The sequence below is a fragment of the Elephantulus edwardii genome, unplaced genomic scaffold, assembly GCF_000299155.1.
Source record: "Elephantulus edwardii isolate Elephantulus edwardi_28Jun2011 unplaced genomic scaffold, EleEdw1.0 scaffold00039, whole genome shotgun sequence".
Lineage (NCBI taxonomy): Eukaryota > Metazoa > Chordata > Mammalia > Macroscelidea > Macroscelididae > Elephantulus > Elephantulus edwardii.
The window spans coordinates 9,632,398-9,651,426 of record NW_006399789.1 but is presented as its reverse complement, the minus strand read 5'-3'; the positions used below and the strand labels follow the sequence as shown (position 1 = coordinate 9,651,426).

The following is a 19,029-nucleotide window of genomic DNA, read 5'->3' as shown; positions in this document are numbered from 1 at the left end:
ATATATAATAATTAATATAAACAAGTGAATAAATGAATGAATGTTTAATGTACATTATACAGATTTGACATGCTTCTTAAATTTGGAAAGTGTTAGGAGTCCAGAAAGAAAATTGTGTGAACAGTTGTGTTGTGTCTGGCAGTAATTGTGGTCTGCCTTGGGAGATGGATTGAGTATCAATATTGCTCCAGGCTTGGCCTCACAGCAGGTACAGAAACCTCCAGTGTATATAGTTTATCAGCTGTTCCCCTGCTTGTGGTATCTTTTCTTTGCTTCACATATGACATTGTCCTCATGAGAAGTGTGTGCTCTTAAAGACAATGCTTCTCTCAAAGCCACTCATGGCTCCATGAGAGAAAGATGAACTGTTTTACTATTTTCCTCTGTTCAATTTACAGCCTTGGAAACCCGATGGAGGGTAAACTATGAGTAGCTTTCAACTTGAAGACCACGGTAAAGACAGCCGTATGTGATCAAAGGATAGAACAGAAACATAGGAGGCAGCGAGTTGACAAAGAAGGGGCAACATAGGAAAGAAAAGTGGGAACTGTACAACTTGGAAAATCTAACCATTATATAGATTTTTTTTAAAAAAAAGTATTGGATTAAAATTACCTCTTTAAGAATCCAAATAAAAGAATCTCCTTAGAAATACAAATATTTACTTATAATTTAAATACTTATTTAAATAAGTAAATATAGATAAAAATCTCATGCAAATGTTTCATTGCCATCCATAATCCCTTCCTGTAAAGCCACATCCTACCAGCATAGTCATTGTGGACAATGAAAGCCTCCCCGAGGCGAGTCCTGTTAGGAACTGAATCATGTTCCCAAGAAAGAGATGTTGGAATCCCCCTGTGCCCAGGAACGTGATTCTGCTTGGAAGCAGGGTCTTATTTTAGGCTACCACAAACTCATACCAGAATACAGTTGGTCCTAATCCTATAGGATTGATGTTCTAATTAAAAAAAAGACAAGATAAACCAAGACAGCAAGATATAAGCATCCGTATGACGCCACAGCTCCAAAACACCTGGAGATTCCAGTTAGGAGGGAACATGGAACTGTTTCTCTCTCAGAGAACCTCAAACAGAATCAATATGGCCGACACTGTAGTCTCAGATTCTCAGGTTCCAGGACTGTGAGGAATAATTCCATGTTTAAAAGCCACCCACTTTGTGTTGGTTTTTTGTTATGGTAGCCCTAGGAATGGAGTACAGTGTGGAAGTCAGCTAAACTTTCCAGGCAAAAGGCTCAGTAACTCATAGGGCATCGGACAGGGCCCCACCAGAGGTCACTAGAGGAGGGCCAGTGTGGGCTGGGCCTGGTGTGAAAGCCCCTGGGCCCCAGTGGATGAAGAGGAGGTCCAGAGGACAAGCCCCTCACCAGGGGATGTCTCCCACCATTTCCAAGGCCTGGCTCTGCCACGCCCTGGGCTCTCAGGATGGGGCTGGGGGGAAGGTGGTACAATGTTAAGCTTTATAAATCCTGAAGGAGGGGGGGAAAAGGATTGAATAATTTCTAGTATTTAAAGTGGCATTTCTAGTATTTTAACAAGAGAAAAGTATGAAACAGACCATATACCCACTACCTATTTATCACCGAAAGAGCTCTGGAGGTCTAATCCACAGGACATGGTGCTGCTAGCCCAAAGACCGCTCCTCCCTGACAGGTTCAAATCCACCAGCAGCTCCATGAGAATAAGGTGGGGTTTCTCCTCCTCTTCTCAATCCACAGCCGTGGGAACCTGCTGAGGGGTCCGCTATGAGCTGGTTCTCACTCTGCAACAGTGAGTTTTGAGGTTTGTCACCACATGAATGAGCTGACACTGAAGAAACTGAGGGCTTTCTATCCATCAGTCAGTTTATTGCCATTGAGTCGGAATCGATTCATTGCTGATGCTCCACCAGGTTTTTAGAGGCTGTAAACTGCACAGGAAGAGATTGCCCTATTCTGTGCCATCCTCATCATCTCTGATATACTTGAGCCCATTGTTACAGTCACTGTGACAATCCAGTTTATTGACAGTTTTCTTCTCTTCACTGACCCTCTATCTTTCCCAGAATGATGTCTGATATCTAATTGTATGTGATAGCTAATTACTTCTTATGCATGCAAAAGTTGGATAATGAATAAGTATGGCAGAAGAATTGATGACTTTGAATTGTGGTGTTGGTAAAGAGTATCAGATATATGATGGGCTATCAATATAGATTGAAGCTCAACATCAAGAAAACAAAGATTCTCACCATTGGACCAATTGGCAGCATCAGTATAGACAAAGAAGAGACTGAGACTGTTGACAATTTCAGCTTGCTTGGTTCCACAACTAACACTCTTGGCATCAGCAGTCAGGAAATCAAAAGATAAATTGCACTGGGGAAATCTGCTGTTAGGGACCTCTCTAGATTACTGAAGAGCAATGATGCCAATCTGGAGAATAAGGTGCACCTGATCCAGGCCATGGTCTTTGCTATACATCAGAGACCAGACAACGACAAAGAATGATAGAAGAAGAATCAATGCCTTTGAGTTGTGGTGCTGGAGAAGAGTATTAAATATATGTAGACTGCCAAGAGAACAAACAGGTCTGTCCTAGAGAGGGTGAAACTAAGCTGCTCCTTTGGGGCAAGGATTTTTACACTCTGTCTTGCATACTTTGGGCATGTGGCCAGGAAGGACTAGGCCTTGGAGAAGGACATCATACTTGGAAGCATGGAGGGACAGCACAGGAGAGGAAGACTGTGAATGAGATGGATTGATTCAGTGACTGGGGTAATGGAGGTGGGTGTATCAAAGACAATGAGATTGGCTCAAGATAGAGCAGGTTTCAGAGCTATTGCACACGGGGTCGCTGTGAGTCTCAGGCAACTCAATGGCACATAAACAACACCAGCAATCAAAAGAAAAAACAAGTCTGTTTTGGAGAAAGTGCAGTTAAGGTGCTCCTTAGAGGCAAGGATGGTGAAATGTTCTCTTATTACTTTGGGCATGTTGTCAGGAGGGGTCAATTCTTGGAGGACATCATGATAGGAAAAGCATAGGAACAACAAAAGAAAGAAGACTCTCAACTAGATGGATTGACACAGTGATTGCAACAATGGACTTGAACTTGATGATGGCACAGAACAGGCCAAGGTTCCCATCTGCTGTCTACAGGGTTGCTGTTAATTGTATTCACCTCAGTGACACCTACCAATATTAGCTGTCTAAACAAACCATACAAGTTCCTAGCAATAGTCTTACTTTCTCAAGAGCAACATGGTTCAAAGCTCAAATTTAAGTAAATTATACAAGAAAATGTATCAGGTTGGTGCCTAATTTGATCAGACCTCTTTAACCTTATGGAAAACAAACAAAAAGCTTCCAGTTCTGTCACTGAGTCAATTCCAAGTCCCAGAAATCCTATGTGTATTAGAAAAAAAACTATACTCATTTCCAATGACTGATTTTTCAGAAGTAGGTCACCAGGCCTTTCTTCTGAGGCACCTGTGGGTAGATTTGAACTTCCAACCTTCCATTAGCAGCCACACTTGCTAGTCAATTATACCACCCAGGGATTCCTAAGTCTATTGGTGTACTGATACTGTGTTAGTTTTACACTCTCACCTGATAAATCTGTTCGTTTTCAGCCCTATCCTGGAGCTGAATAGAGGGAAAAGTGAGGTGGGGCTGGGGAACTGGGGTCCTTTCCATCAAAGGAACTGCCCAGAGAACAATCAGAGAGGGAAAAATCCAATAATGTCACTAGAATCCATTTGACCGTTGAGCAAATATTTTCCTTCTGAAAAATCTTGCTCTAACTACAGAAGTTGGGTATACAATGGGCTTTGATGTCTACACGATTTACAACCCCTAAGCCAACCCCTGCCTCCCCGTTAGCGTTCCACACCGAATTACCTGCTTTATCCAGCAGTTTGCACAGCATCCATGCGGTCACCGAAGTCAGCTCGCTGGGCTTGGCTATCACAGTGTTCCCAGCAGCAATCGCTGGTGCTATCTTCCAGGTCAGCAGGTAGAGTGGCAAATTCCAAGGACTGATGAGGCCAGCTAAAAACAAAAAGAGAGGCATGGCCGGTAATGACAGGCCCCCAGAGGCAGACCGGCCAACTGTGATCATTAAATCTGGACCACCACAGGGCACGTGAAGTATGCGTGCACTGCTAAAACCTAACACTCGACTCATTTGGGGCCAACTTCAGCGAACTAGTCCTAAAATATAGTTCAAGCAACTATTCCTTTTAAAATAGAATAAGATCAGTATAATTTATCCATTTCTGGATGGCTTCTGATTATAAATATGAACAATAGCAGTATTGGCTCTGGGGTTAAAAAGTCCCCGAACACAAGCTTTTACAGACTGGTCTTTATAGTTTCTTCTTTTTTTCTTTCTTTTTTTTAACTTCTCACTCCTTTAAATCTCTCCCAGGCAATTTACAGCCTCTGAAAACTCGCTGGAAGATCAGCTACAAGTTGGTTCCAATTCAAAAGAAACGAGTTGCTTTGAGTCTCCCACCGGTGGCCTGGTGATACGAAACTGGGCTACAATGCCAAAGACTTGCAGTTCAAATCCACCAGCTGCTCCCCAAGAGCCCTGGCAATCTCTTCCTGTGCTGTTTACTGCTCCTGAAAACCCACTGGGGGATCAGCTATGGGTGGGTTCCTACTTGACCATCCACCAACAACAACTTGTTACCAAACTGGTTAGCTATTGTTTCTTCTCACAGCTTCCCCCCCCCCCTTCAATCTTAACCTATGGGGCTTTGAGACACCAACCTCGGACTTTTCAGAATTATTTGAAAATAAGAGTAAATTGGTTCTTTCTGATCCTTTAAGGCACATAGTTGGACTCTGCCTGCTGTTCCGTGGGAGAAACATGGACAATCTCCTCCCATGTGATTTAATGCCTCTGAAAACCCGCTCGAGGCTCTCAGCTATGCGTAGGCTCTAACTCAACCGTTATAACACCATGACCCTTGAGAGCACCTGTGAAAGCCATCTGGTGCGCTAAAGGACTTTTTGGCTTGGGGTTTTGGGTTTTTTTTTTCCTTCAATAATTCATCCTAGGTTATCATCTGTAGTCAGGCCAGGTCAATTTGCTGAATAAGTAACTGTCTCCATGCAAAGATTCTAAAACTGCCCAAGCTCCATGAAAACTGGCAAAAATAAAACCTTCCATATGAATAAGAAAATACGTGCATGTCATTTTAAACTCTTCCTTAACTCCTGTGCTCTGAAAGTAAACATTTCTTTATATCAAGTTTCCCTTTGGAAAAAATATTCTGTTCTTTGGGGGATAACAGAATATGCTTTAAGTATAACTTATTAACATACTTCTATGAGGAGATTTGACTTCGCTTATTGCCTTGAAAATATGGTTTCCTGAGGCTTCAAAGAAACAAGGCGGTAAAATGTCCTATTTTCTTTCCTTTTAACTTACTGTGTTTTCTTCCCTCCATAAAATGCAGCTAGTGAAGTGAACGTGGCTTTTTTTTACTCAGAGGGAACAGTGCCATCTACTGGATGCTTTTAGTCATAGCAGGTTAGTATTATCTTCCCTTCTGCTTCCATGAATGAATGAATGAATGAATGAATGAGATAATTCGTTGTTGTTGTCCTATTGAGTAGATTCTAACTCAAAGCTACCCTGTAAGACAGAGAGGAACTTCTCAGAGGGTTTCTTTCCTAGGCTTTACTTGTTACAGGAGCAGATTGTGTGGTCTTTTCTCCTGCAGAGTTGAGGATGGTGAATTTGGGTTAGTACTTCAGTACTTAACGATTGTGCCACCAAAATGCCTCTAAAGAATTCCTAGTACACGTTTATACACCACTTATCTCTCACTGTTCACATGTTATACTTACTAATATATTTTTTACATACAAATATATATTTATACACATGATATATATATGATGGCATTAAATCATTATTCAAGATTATAAAAACATTGAAACGAAAAGTTTAATTTGGCTTCTACATATTTCCACAATCCATGCATTTATATGTGCTGTTTTGCCACCCCCCTCACCGCAGTTACAGTTGTTGATTGACATTAACTCAAGCCCGACTAATAGCAACCCTATGAAAAAAAAGACCAAAAGCTTTTCTATAACTATCGTTGTTTCTCAAAGTTCATAGTTTCCAGAGGCACGTTGTTTAGGAAGTTGGATGCCACTCCTGCTTCCAAACCTATCTTAAACTGGAAGCTCCACCAAACACCGTCCACCATAGGTAACCATTATGGCATTTGACACCTCAGTGGCACAAGGTTCAACATCACAGAAACACCAGGTTACCTCGGTACAGCATATTGACAGAAGAGAGCTGTACTACTTAGAAGAATGTTCCTCCGAAATATAACAACAACAGATGTTTAAGTACAAAGGCTCTCCCGCGTCATGTGTGTGCATTTCTTTTCATTGTCATTCTTTTCTATGTGATTTTCCAAGACCAATATTCCAGGAATAAGTAAGAAACTTGATACAAAGAAAATAAACTAGAAATAGATTCTAAAATAAACAACCTCAACGCTGTTGAGTCGAAGCCGACTTATAGCTGACCTTCCAGTGGGTTTTCAGAGGCTGAAAACTGAAGGGAGGAGATTGTCCATCATTCTCCTGCAGAGCAGCTGGTGGATTTGAACTACCAGAGAGACCTGAGGCCTTGTTAGCAGCAGAGTACCAAGTCCTGCGGACTACATCGCTATGGAGAACTTGGAGAGGGAAGCGTGTGTCAAATTTTAGTAAAAGGGGTGGGGAATCTGTTCTTTCCTTAAACTGCTCCTTTAATCAATCAGCTTAATAGGACCTGGCTGTGTCTCTCAGCGTACTCGCGCCCTGGGCGTGGGTGGGCAGCACCTACCGACGCCCACCGGGGTGCGCACGGTGTAGTGCAGGCAGCCCAAGTGATCCATCTGCGTGCACTCTGACGTGTGGTGAAGAATGGACGAAGCGAAGAAGCGGAAGTTCTGGACGGACCGGGGGATGTCCATGGTTCTTGCCAGTGTTAAGGTTTTTCCTGGAAGAACAAACAAGGTAAGGTACCACCGTCGAGCGTCCCACCACAATGAGAGGAGACACTCTGCCCCATCACCCCTTCCCTGGGGTCCCCCCACTCCCTCGGAGATGTCCTTGTCTCCGTCCACCTAGTGGCAGGCATACAAAGGGTTAGTCACTGCTTGATAAAACCACAAAATAATTAAATCTGAACTCAACAAAATATGGAATTACAGATGAGTCAAATGATCTGTGCGTTGCCACCTGAAAAGAATCCCTGACTGCAATCATGAGTTTACCAGATGCTGCAGGCTTCGCCCACACAAACTCTTTCAATTGAAAATCACTGGGTTTTGTAAGTGCTGCAAAGGAGTTGGAACAATGGGTGTCAAGACAGCTGTATTTGTACATCACAAAAACATGGTTTATAAACACGTGCTGTTTATTTGCACATTGTCGGGCTGTGGAGATGGGCACGTGGCAGAGGCTGATGTGGGCACGGGATGCGCGAGTCTCACCAGCCTCCCAACTCACACCCCGCGATTCTCCAGCTCTGGGCTGAGACGCAGCAAGGCTTTCCAGGTGTAGAGCGCATGCGCTGCTGGGTCAATGACCTCTTTACTTCCAGTGATCTCGGAGTCAAAGTTAGTTTCTAACGTTGTTGTTATCAGTTTTGTTGTGTGCAGTAGGAATGGACACATAGCTGGCCCTCCAGTGGGTTTTCAGAGGCAGTAAATGGCTCGGGAGAAGACTGCCCATTCATGGTTTTCCATCTGGGAGCAGCCGGTGGACTTGAACCGTATGCCCTTGAGATTGCAGTGCAGTTTCTTATCACTAGACCACCCGAGCTCCCTACAGAATAGTATACAGCAAGCTTATTTTTCTTTTTTTTTAATTAATTTTAATGAAAATTTACAGAGACTTAGGATTTTCAATCATTCATTGTTGCACAAGCTTACTTTTCTAAGAAAGATTTTACTTCTTAATTAACCCATGTGTTACAAAGACTGACTTCACTATTAGCCTGATATCTGGGAGTGCAATAGTAACTGACATCAAATTGTTGTTTTTGTTGTATACCATCAAGTTGGAGGCGACCCACAGCTGACCCTCCATTGGGTTTTGGGGTTTTTAAGTACTAGTTTATTTATAAAACTTATAATTTATAAAATACTAGTTTGTTTATAAAATAAATTGTTTTCAGACCAGTTCCTTCCCATTTTCCTCACCCCCATCAAATTGTATGACCCCATGATTAATGACCCCCCCCATCCTCACCCCAATGCTGCCATCCTTCTTGCCTCCACCTTGAATCCTCATACTCTTTCTACAATAATGGTTTTATACAGTATTTGTCCTTATGGGACTGAGTTAGTTCACTCAGCATAATGTTCTCCAGTCCCTCCCAAGTTAAGGAGTAATTTACAGAATCATTGCTCGCTCCTGTGTGCTGTGTCATATATTCCATTGTGTGAATGTACCATAATTTCTCAATCCATTCGATTGTGGTTGGACATTTGGGCTGTTTCCATGTTCTTGCAATGGTGAATAATGCTGTTATCAACACTGGTGTACAAATCTCCATTTGTGCCTCAGTACTCATTTTCTCTGGGTCTATTTCAAGCAGTGAAATACCTGGGTCGTATGAATTTTCTATGTTCAGCTTTCTGAAGAAATGCCAAACTGCCTTCCAGAGTTGGTTATACCATTTTACAATCCTACCAACAATGTACCAAAGTTCCTATCTCACCACATCCTCTCCAACACTTCTTACTTGCTGTCCTTTGCCACTGCTACTGGAGTGAGATAGTATCTCATTGTGGTTTTGATTTGCATCTCTCTTATTGCCAGTGATGTTGAGAAATTCTTCATGTGTCTGTTGACCATTCTATTATTTTCCTCTGTGAAAATTCTTTCCATGTCTTTTGCCCATTTTGTAATTGGGTTCCAGTGGGTTTTAAGAGGCAGTTAATGGCATAAAAGATCTCCCTCCATCTCCCATGGAGCAGCTGGTGGACTCAAACCACATGTCTTCGGGTTGCAGCACAGCTTCTTGCCATAAGCCACCAGATTTTTCCAAAGAACTTGACTGTGTAAATTACTCTTCAAATTATATTTGCTTTAGTATTCTTGACTTGGTGTAAGAGGGTCTGTGAAGATGACATCCTCAGCTGCAGTTCTTAACCTCCCCCCACATCCATGGCTTTGGTCATGATCTTTGCAGTTCCTCCCATCAAAGGGGCAAAGTATATTTTCCTTACCCTGTGGACTTGGGGGTTAGTCGGATGAAAAGCATGCCAGGAAGAAGATGAGAAGCATGTGGAGCAGAGCTCAGCTGAGTTCTTCACCAAACCCGGCCTGGATCAGCCATTCTCCAGCCATCTCAGGCAGGCTTTTCTCATGACAGTGGTTGAGGTGGAACTCAAGAATACAGAAGGCTTTGTGAGGCCTAGACTGAGACAGTGCAATCCTCATTCATGCTAATGACCAAAGCAAGTCATCTGAGTAAGAAAGAAGAAAATCCTCAAAAGGATGAGCTGCCATGGGCTGCAGCAATGGGCTCAAACACAGCAGGGGTTGTGAAGACGGAGCAGGAGTGACTAGGGTTTGGTTTTGTCTGTAGTGTCTATGAGCACCGCCTGGATGGCACCATACAACTATCTGTGTAACACAGAAGTCCCAGGGAGGGCATACGGGGTGGGAGGCAGGGGCCCTTCCCGCCACGTCTAACAGCCTTGGTCCAGCAGCCAGTCAGGGAAATCTGATAAAACAAGTGCTCTTCTCTGCTGGAAGAATGCTCCATCTTCCTGCAGGACTGTTGTTGTTAAATGCCATCAAGTCCACTACACTCATGATGACCATATGGATCTAAACCTTGTCCTGTCCGGTACTATCCTCACCATCTCTGATGTGCATGAGCCCATTGTTACAGTCACTGCCTCAGTCTATCTTATTGAAACATCTTGCTATTATATACTTGCCGGTGGAAACCGACTCATAGCTGACTCTTCAGCGGGTTTTCAGAAGCTGTCTATTGGGAGGAGATATCCTATCTTTCTCCTACAAAGTGGCTGATGGCTTCCAACTACACACTTTTGGGTTGGCAGTGCAATTCCTTACCACTAAGTACAGCTCGAGTGCTCCTTGGAGGCAAAGTGACAAAACTTCATTTCACATACTTTGGGGCGTGTTGTGAGGAGTGACTATTCCTTGGAGAGGGACATTATGCTTGGAAAGGTGGAGGGTCACCAAAGAGAGGAAGACCTTTAACGAGATAGGTTGACACAGTGACAGCAGCAATGGGCTCAAGAATGTCAGAAATGATGAGGATGGCACAGGAGAGGATAGGATTCAGATCTGTTGTTCATAGGATTGCTGTGAATCGTACTCCACTCAACGGCACCTAACAGCAAGAGACCTCTCTTGAGAGACATTGTTGTTGGCTACAATCTAGTTAGAATTGACCCTTAGCTGACCTTCCAGCAGGTTTTCAGAACAGATCATTTGGAAGGCTGGAGGAGGAATGTGGTGTCAGGATTGGAGGAAAACTCAACAACCTGCATTATGCAGATGATACAACCTTGCTTGCTGAAACTGAGGAGGACCTGAGACATTTACTGCAAAAATATAGATTTAAGCTCAACCTCAAAAAAAACCAAAAATTCTCACCACTGGACCATTTGGCAGCTTCATGATAGACAGAAAAGAGATTGAGATTCTTAACAACTTCAGCTTGCTTGATGCTGCAATCAACACTCTTGGCACCAGTGGCCAGGCCAGGAAGTCAAAAAAGACAAATTGTATTGGGAGAGTCTGCTGTCATGGATTTCTCCAGAGTACTGAAAAAGAAATTATGTCAGTCTGGAGACTAAGGTGCACCTGATCCAGGCCCTTGGGGTCTTCACAATCACATGCTATGCATCAGAGGGCTGGACAATGACTAAGGTGGCAGAAGAATTGATGCCTTTGAGTTGTGGAGCTGGAGAAGAGTGTCGAATATACTGTGGACTACCAGGAAAACAAATAGGTCTGTCCTTGAGAGGGTGAAAACAAGCAGCTCCCTGGAGGCAAGAATTTTGGCATGTCATCTCACATAACTTTGGGCATTGGAGAACGACATCATGCTTGGAAAGGTGGAAGGATAACACAGGAGAGGAAGATGCAGATGAGATGGATTTACTCAGTGACTGGAGAAATGGGAGTAGGCCTGTCAGAAATGATGGGACTGGCTCAGGATAGGGCAGAGTTCAGAGCTAATGTACTGTTCAGAGCTAATGTAATGTTTTCTAGGAGTTGCAGGTGACTCAATGGCACACAACAACAACAACAACAACAACAAATTGCAGGGGAGGAAATGCCCATCTTTCTCCCACAGAGCTTTTAATCGATTTGAACTGTGTACCTTTGTGTTGGCAGTGCAATCCCTTACCATAGGGAGCAGCTTTTGTGGAGCAGGAAGGGCTTCCCAGTCCTGTACAAATGACAGCATGCAGCAGACCACTCTCTGCCTGATGTGATGAGGCAGCCCTGGAATGCCATGGGGTAGCAGCAAAGGAGAACAGGGGTGAGACGCTTAGTCTCCAGAGGGGCACCAGAGGGACTCTGGAAAAGCCAGAGAGGTGATACGGGGCTGAGTCCATCTGTAATTGTTCATAGGCAAGAAATTATCTATTAAACTAATTATCAGACACGTTAATCTCTAGTGGCCTAGTGGTGAAAGTTATGCTGATGCCTCAAAGCCATGCCATTAGAATCCATAGCTGTCCCCGGAGAAAGACGGGCAGTCTCCTCATGTGTTTGACAACTTCTGAAAACCCTCTGGCAGGTCAGCTATGCGTCGGTTCTGAGTTGAAGGTAAATAACAACATCTGAGCCATATGTCCAACTTTTCATAAAGCATTTAGTAAGTGACAGCCGCAAACTGCCTCCCCTAGAGACAGAAGGAGCGAGCAGAGGAGACAGAAAAGTGCAGAAAAGCCGGCTGGACAAGCGGTGCTCACCTTGGTCTCGGGACTCGGCCTGCGCGAACTCGTCCAGGTTCTGCTCCAGCAGATCGGCCAGGCGGTTCAGGACCTGCGCGCGCTCCTGGGCGCTCCGCGCCGACCAGGCCTCAAAGGCCCCCCGGGCCGCCTCCACTGCTGCCTCGATCTTTGGGGCACAAGAGGGAGAGGCTCCAGAATCCTCGAGGGTGGACGTGAACAATTGTTTTCTGCACTATTTATTATTTACAGTTCTGAATATAACTGTAAACATTCAGCAGTCCATGCTGCTGAGTTACTCACAAAACAAGGATACCACAGAAACCAGGAAAAAAGCCCATTTAGATGATTCCAGAAGATGGCACGCCGAGCATCAGAAAGACACCATTTTCATGTTAATGGATATAGGGTTTTTTAATACCTTAAAATATTATTTTATTCTGAATACTGTGTAGGTGAAGATACATAGACTCTCTCTCGAGCTCTTAACACACCCCTGACCTCTAGAAAACATCTAAAATTTTCTGTAAAATCACAACCTCAGGGTATCATTCTCACTTGGAATGAGCAACTTCATTAGTTATTTAACAACTCATTTTTATAACTAGGGCATATGCTAAACTTCCCTTAAATTATTTCACTTAACCCTTTTAAAAATTCTGTACCATTAGTGCTGATATGCCCATTTTATAGATGAGAAAAGCAAGGCACTGGAATGCTCATGTAAATTGTCCACGGTCCAACAATTGAAAACTGGCAGGGTCAGGATTTGGACCAGGATCACTGTGGCTCTCAAGTGCAGTGAGATGTCCTGCCATGGCTTCTTGGGGCCCCTGCCAGTTGCCTGGTTCTCTGCTCAGTGGCAACAGTCCCTGTAGGTGAGGAGGGCACTGTGATTGGAGATCTGGTCTGGGAGCTAAACCCAAAACGGAGACAACATATCAGAAGGTTTAGAGAGGATCCTCTCAAAGCAAAAATGTGATGCAAGCAGTCATTTTTTTTGTTCTCTTTTCCCATCTCTTGGGCAACTTCTGAACACACACACACGCGCACACACACACGCACACACGCGCAAGCATTTCAAATTCGCCAGCTGCTCTGCTGGAGAAAGATGGGCAATCTCCACTCATGCCATTTATAATCTCCTCTGGATGGTTAGCTGTGAGTTTATTTCAATTCTAAGATACAGAACAAGGACAAAAGATTTATGTTAATCTGTCGAATTTCTGGTGGTTCATCGGATTAAGCATTGTGCTGTTAATTAAAAGGTCAGTAGATCAAACCTTGTAGTGGATCTGCAGGATAGAGACGAGGCAGTTCCCTTCCTTAAAGGTCTACAATGCTGTGGGCGGCTTATTCCATCCTACAGGGCTCCTAAGAATCATAAGTTACTGGAAGGAGCTCTCTGCCCTAGTCCCCTTCTGGTGGGCAGTGCAGAGCTACTGGCTTTTGGAAAGTTTCTTTGTCCCACAAGGAAAAGTCTGTCAACCCACGTGTGACTTCATGTAGCTTGTTTTGCAACACTGCCATCTTGTGGTCACATATTTTCTTTTGCTTGGCACTGAAGTCCCAGTTTGAACCAATCCCTGATCTGATGGATCCTTAGTAGTAAGGAGTGTGTTTTGTTTTTATATCTGGCCTACTGGCAAGAAGCTGAGCTGCAATTCCAAAAGCATGAGGTTTGAGACTACCAGCTGCTCCACAGGAGAAAGATGGGAAATCTCCTTCCGTGAGATGAACTACCTCTGAAAACCCAGTTATGTGTCGATTCTGACTACTGTACAGAACAACATACAGATGGAAAGACTGAAGCATGAAGAGGTTCTGTTCTAATTCAAGGTCATGGTCACTAAGTGGTGACGCTGGTATTTGACACCAGGTAGTCTGAAAATAATCTGGTTTTGGCATTGTTACTATCACACAAAGGCCTCATGAATCCAAAAATCAATGATAAATGTCTATGCTCTTCTCTAGGAGTGCTGGTTGTCTACTGGTAAGAAGCTGTGCTGCCAACTCAAAGGTGTATGGTTCAAGTCCACCAGTGACTCAACAAGAGGATGGGCAATATTCTCTCGTGGGATTTACAGCCTCTGGAAGCCGGCTGGAGGGTGAGCTACCGGTTAGTTTCAATTCCACTGCAACAACACAGTTGTCTATAAACACAGATCTAATTTGCAAGGTGTTGGGACTCACTACTTGGGACAATTTCTTTTGCGATGTGCATAATTTTTATTTTTCAATTTTAATTTAAATACATTTTAAATAAGGGTTTTTTTGGTTGTGATTTGAGTGGAAGTTTACAAAGCAGGTTATTTGAAGCAAAGCTGAATTGCTGGTTATAGTTTCACTCATGAGTTGGGAAATATTTACCAAAAAATTAATCCAAAAGTCTAAAGGTTTTTCAAGTCAAGGCATATTTAAAATCTCATTAGCCTTAGAGAAATGATTTTTTTTCTTGTTACAAAAGAAAAATCTTTCCTATAATATGCATTTATATATGATGGCTACAATTGTATTTTAAATTATCTAGGTATTTAGACCTTAAAAATAATAAATTATGATTCATTAGGTCGTACATCCTTCTTCCAAGGTTATCACACTGGTTATATAACATTCTCAATGTAGTAATTGGCAGGTGTTAAAAAAATCGCAAAAGTTAGAAAATCATCTCAGCAAAATGAATTCTAAATCATTATGTTTAAAAGCATGTGCCAGTATCTAAAGGGATGCTGTTAAATCCAGCATAAATATTCTCATAAATATGAGAATTTATCTTTTCATTTCATATTTCAAATTCCTAATTTCACATCACTGCCTCTGCCAAGTTACAGTGGTTATTGTGAAGATAGGAGAAATTACCCAGAAGGCAATCTAAGATTAATCCCTGTAGTGTGTTTCAGGAAAGGAACATATTTGTTAGAAATCCATAGAGTGCCACATGTAGACAGCAATTCAAAGACAAAAGGGAGCATTTGGTAATGCTAATCATTCCTAAAAATAATACTCTTAACTAGACTCACTCGGAAATGTGCATGGATTATGAGGAAATGAACACACATCTCTGTGTTAATGAGGCTAGACAAGTGACGGCTTCTGAATATAGTACACTCAGATTCATCTCACTTATTTGCCTTTCTAGAACCAGGATTTTCTTTCTGGTGTTTAACTACTATACTCTTTTCCTCCAACTCCTTCTGCGTTTAGTAAATGAAATACAGTTCACCAATACACTACATAAATGGAATATATTCAGTAAATGCCCCAAGTTTCCAGTTTCTCTGAGCGGTAACTCACCTCTGCTTTCCCACTGTTTGGCACTCTGCAGTACACTTCCCCTGTAGACGGGTCGTAAGAGTCTATATATGAGTTACAAGGTGAAAACTTTCCACCTATGAAGTTTTCCAGGATGAGAAGTGCCTTTGTTCCGGCCATCATAAAGGAAAGGTTTTTCTTTCGCCTCTACACTAGTTCAGGTTTGTTGTCCCCTTTAATCTATTTCTGAGTTCATCTCCTCCTTTCCAACCAGTGACCTCATCTGCAAATCATTGACTAGTGGAAGATGATCCAAAATTTCCTGAATATTCCTACCTATCTCCAAACCTGGAACAAAGAATGGTCTCCCTAGCGGTCTCCAAGATTTAGAGTGCAATCATGTGTTAAATCAGCCTTTGTGTTCATACTATTTCCAGATTGTCAAAACATATGGGTCAATTTATTTGGCTCAACTCTACACTCATCATTTTTTACTGCATGTCTGTCTCTGGATCAAGTCATATTTCAGTGGAGAAAACTCATGACGGGGCATCATCTTATTCTATAAAGGTCATCATATATAAGGTCATTGTGAGTCAAAGTGAACTAACAACTCATTTAATCCATACAACTCTGTATGATGAAAATAGTATTCCTTGCACTCGCTTGTAGATGAAACGGAGCCTCTGAAAGGTCAAACAACTTGTCCACTATCACACAGTAACTAAGGTATGACCCACAGGCCCTTGGTCTCCAAAGGAGATGTCCCAGATATGTCATGGAGATGAAGATGCAAGCCAAAATGTGACATATATAAAAAGAGTGATTCTAGTGCATTGATGTAATGTTGTTGTTGTTAGATGCCATCAAGTCAACTCACAGAGACCCTATGAACAGCTCACCCAAACCCTGCCCCATCCTGTGCCATCCTCAACACTGACAATTAGGATACACTGCTGAAGTCACCTATCAATCCATTTGGGAAAGGGGGCTTTTTCCTCTTCACTGACCTTCCATCTTGCCAAACACGATATCCTTTCCCAAGGAATAGCCTTGTCTAGCTACATGTCCAAAGTATGAGAGATGAAGCTTCACCATCTTTGACTTCAAAGAGCACCCTGGCTGCACCCTTTCCAAGACAAATCTGTTTATTCTCTTGGCAGTCCATGGAATATTAAGTGCTCTTCTCCAACACCACAACTCAAAAACATCAATTATTCTGTCATCTTTATTCACTGTCCAGCTCTCATATACACAGCAGGTGATTGAGACCATAGCCTTCTAAGGTGTACCTTAGTCTTCAAATTGAAATCACTGCTTATCAACATTTTGTAGAGGTCCCTGACAGCAGACTTACCCAATGCAGTAAGATTCCTGATTTCCTGTTAGTAACAAGGGTACCATGTATGAAAGTAATGTTGTTGTTGTTGTTATGTGCCCTAAACTCTGCTCTGTCCTGTGCCAATCGCACTGTCTCTGACACTCCCATCCCGATTACCCCAGTCATTGAATCAATCCACCTCATAGAGGGCCTTCCCCTCCTGTGCTGTCCCTCCACCCTCCCAAGCATGATGTCCTTCTCCAAGGACCAATCTCTCCTTACAACATGTCCAAAGTATGTGAGATGGGGCCTCAGAATCCTTGCCTCCAAGGAGCCGCCCAGTTTAGCCCTTTCCAGGATGAATCTGTTTTCCTAACAGGCCATGGTACCCTCAATACTCTTCTCCAGCACAACAGCTACAAATTGTTAACTAATACATTACAAATTGTTAAGATATATTAAGGCCAACCCAATATATAAACACAGGGTAGGAAAAAACAATTTACAGAAAATAACACAACTGAATATACCAAAGGAAATTCATCCTCATTGTTAATAAGGAGATAAAAATTATGAAGAGGTGCCTTATTTTGTCAATTAGATCAGAAAGCAGTTCTAAAGACCTCCCTGTATATCAGGACATGGGGAAACATGCATTCCCAAGGGAAGCTTTCCAAGAAGTATTTTAAAAAGTAGTTTGTCATCATTTAAGTGTGCTTATCTTTTTACATGGATCAACAATCAGCACTCCTGGAAGCAGCAGTCAAGAAATCAAACAATGCAAATCTAGTGCCAAGGACCTTTTTAAATGCTAAAGAGAAAAGACATCATTCTAAAGACTAAAGTACTCCCAACTAAAGCCATGGTATTTTCTGTTGTTTTCTTATGCCTGTGAAAGGTGGACTGTGAATAAGAGAGATGATGGCAAAGAATACTGAATATACCATGAAATGTCAGAAGGATAAACAAATCTACCTTATAAGTTAAGTACTTCTTAAAAGCAAGTCTTCCACTACTGGGAATATATCCTGAAGAAATCAGAGCTGCGACTCAAACAGATAGATGTATGCACACTCATGTTTATTGCTACATTTTCACAACAGCAAAGAGATGGAAGCAACCTACATGCCCATCAACAAACAAATGCATAGAAAAGCTATGGTACATTCACACAAAGAATATTACACAGCAGTGAAAAACCATGAACTCAAAACACGATACAACATGGATATTCTTGTAAGTGAACTTGTAAAACATTACAAAATAATGCCTGAAGGACTTTATGCTGAGAAATATCTCAGTCACAAAAGGACAAATACTGCCTAACACTACGGTTATAAAACAGAACTGAATGGGGTGTTTTGGCAGAAAATAGGAAGAGTGGATAGATAGTAAACACTGCTTTGGAACAGATAAGGAGAACTGTCTGAAAGGAATATATGATTAGATATTACATACACGGCAACAATCTGGACAAGAAGATTTTTTTGCAAAGTGGACTAGGGAAAGGAGTAAAATCTGCAGCAATAAATGAATGAATGAATGAAAACCCAACCTTTCTGTAAACTTTTGTCAAAATCACAATTTAAAAAAGAAAAATGCAAATGCACTAAGAACTTAGGGCATGTTTTCAGGAGAGATCCTAGGGGACAATCATGCTTGGAAAAGAAGTGGGTTAGCAAAAGAGAAAAAGCCCCAGTGAATCAAACTGACAGGTGACTGTGGGCTTAAGACAGCAGAGACTGGCAGGGCGATGCAGGCTCAGCGGGGCTGCCTTCTGTTGTACACAGGGCTGCTAGGAGTCGGCACTGACTTGGCAGAACTTAACACCTACCTTTTTGCCTAATAGTTCCCTTTCTCAAAATTCCTCCTGCAGAATTATTTGCTCATGGGCTAGAAGATAAATCACAAAGAAGTAATTTTTAATAACAATTTATAAAATTTAAAATTATCCAAAGTGCTTATAATTTGGTGAACTTTATCAGGTTATATGACTTGCTGATTATATGATAGTACACATCAACATAGCACAACTACAACACGGACTACTACTCAAACACTAAAATGACATACTGTAAGGTGGAAACAATAATGGTAGTGAATAAGAGCATATCTAATTTTACGGTGCTTTGCAGAGACTGTGTTGGTATAATTGTAGCAACCTTGAGTCCAGCCAGTCTATCGATGCCATTTTTTAAAAAATATTGTCTGCTTTCCTTGTGTCTTTCTGCCAGAGTTTGATGAATTCCATAGTTTTTCAAACTTTTTCATAATGCTATTGCGCAGACAATAAATATAATATGAATAAAACTTTCATATGCACTGATCTAAAATCGAGCCAAGTGACTTCCTTTGTTGCACTCCTCAATTTTCTGTATGGCTTTGGGATGGAACCTGCCTTATCTCCAGGGTATTTTAGGAATAAGAACACTATGAGCCCTTCAGGTATTTACATGTCTGAGAGGACCCAAGAGACGT

The 19,029-nt window shown here is 42.2% G+C and overlaps 1 protein-coding gene across 3 annotated transcripts in view; it reads right to left on the bottom strand.

Moving 5' to 3' along the window:
* ALDH8A1 (aldehyde dehydrogenase 8 family, member A1) overlaps positions 1-15,435 on the bottom strand; it is a 27,176-nt gene extending 11,741 nt beyond the window's left edge. Inside the window, exons 1-4 of one of the 3 annotated variants that reach the window (XM_006884966.1) lie at positions 15,273-15,435; positions 12,000-12,147; positions 6,866-7,021; positions 3,904-4,053 (exon numbers count right to left, since the gene is read on the bottom strand). In XM_006884966.1, coding sequence (XP_006885028.1) covers positions 3,904-4,053; positions 6,866-7,021; positions 12,000-12,147; positions 15,273-15,413 — 595 coding nt within the window. In that variant the 5' untranslated portion in view covers positions 15,414-15,435. The remainder of the gene's footprint in view (positions 1-3,903; positions 4,054-6,865; positions 7,022-11,999; positions 12,148-15,272) is intronic. The other 2 variants (XM_006884965.1, XM_006884967.1) reach the window with 2 other exon arrangements.
* Between the last annotated feature and the right edge of the window lie 3,594 nt (positions 15,436-19,029).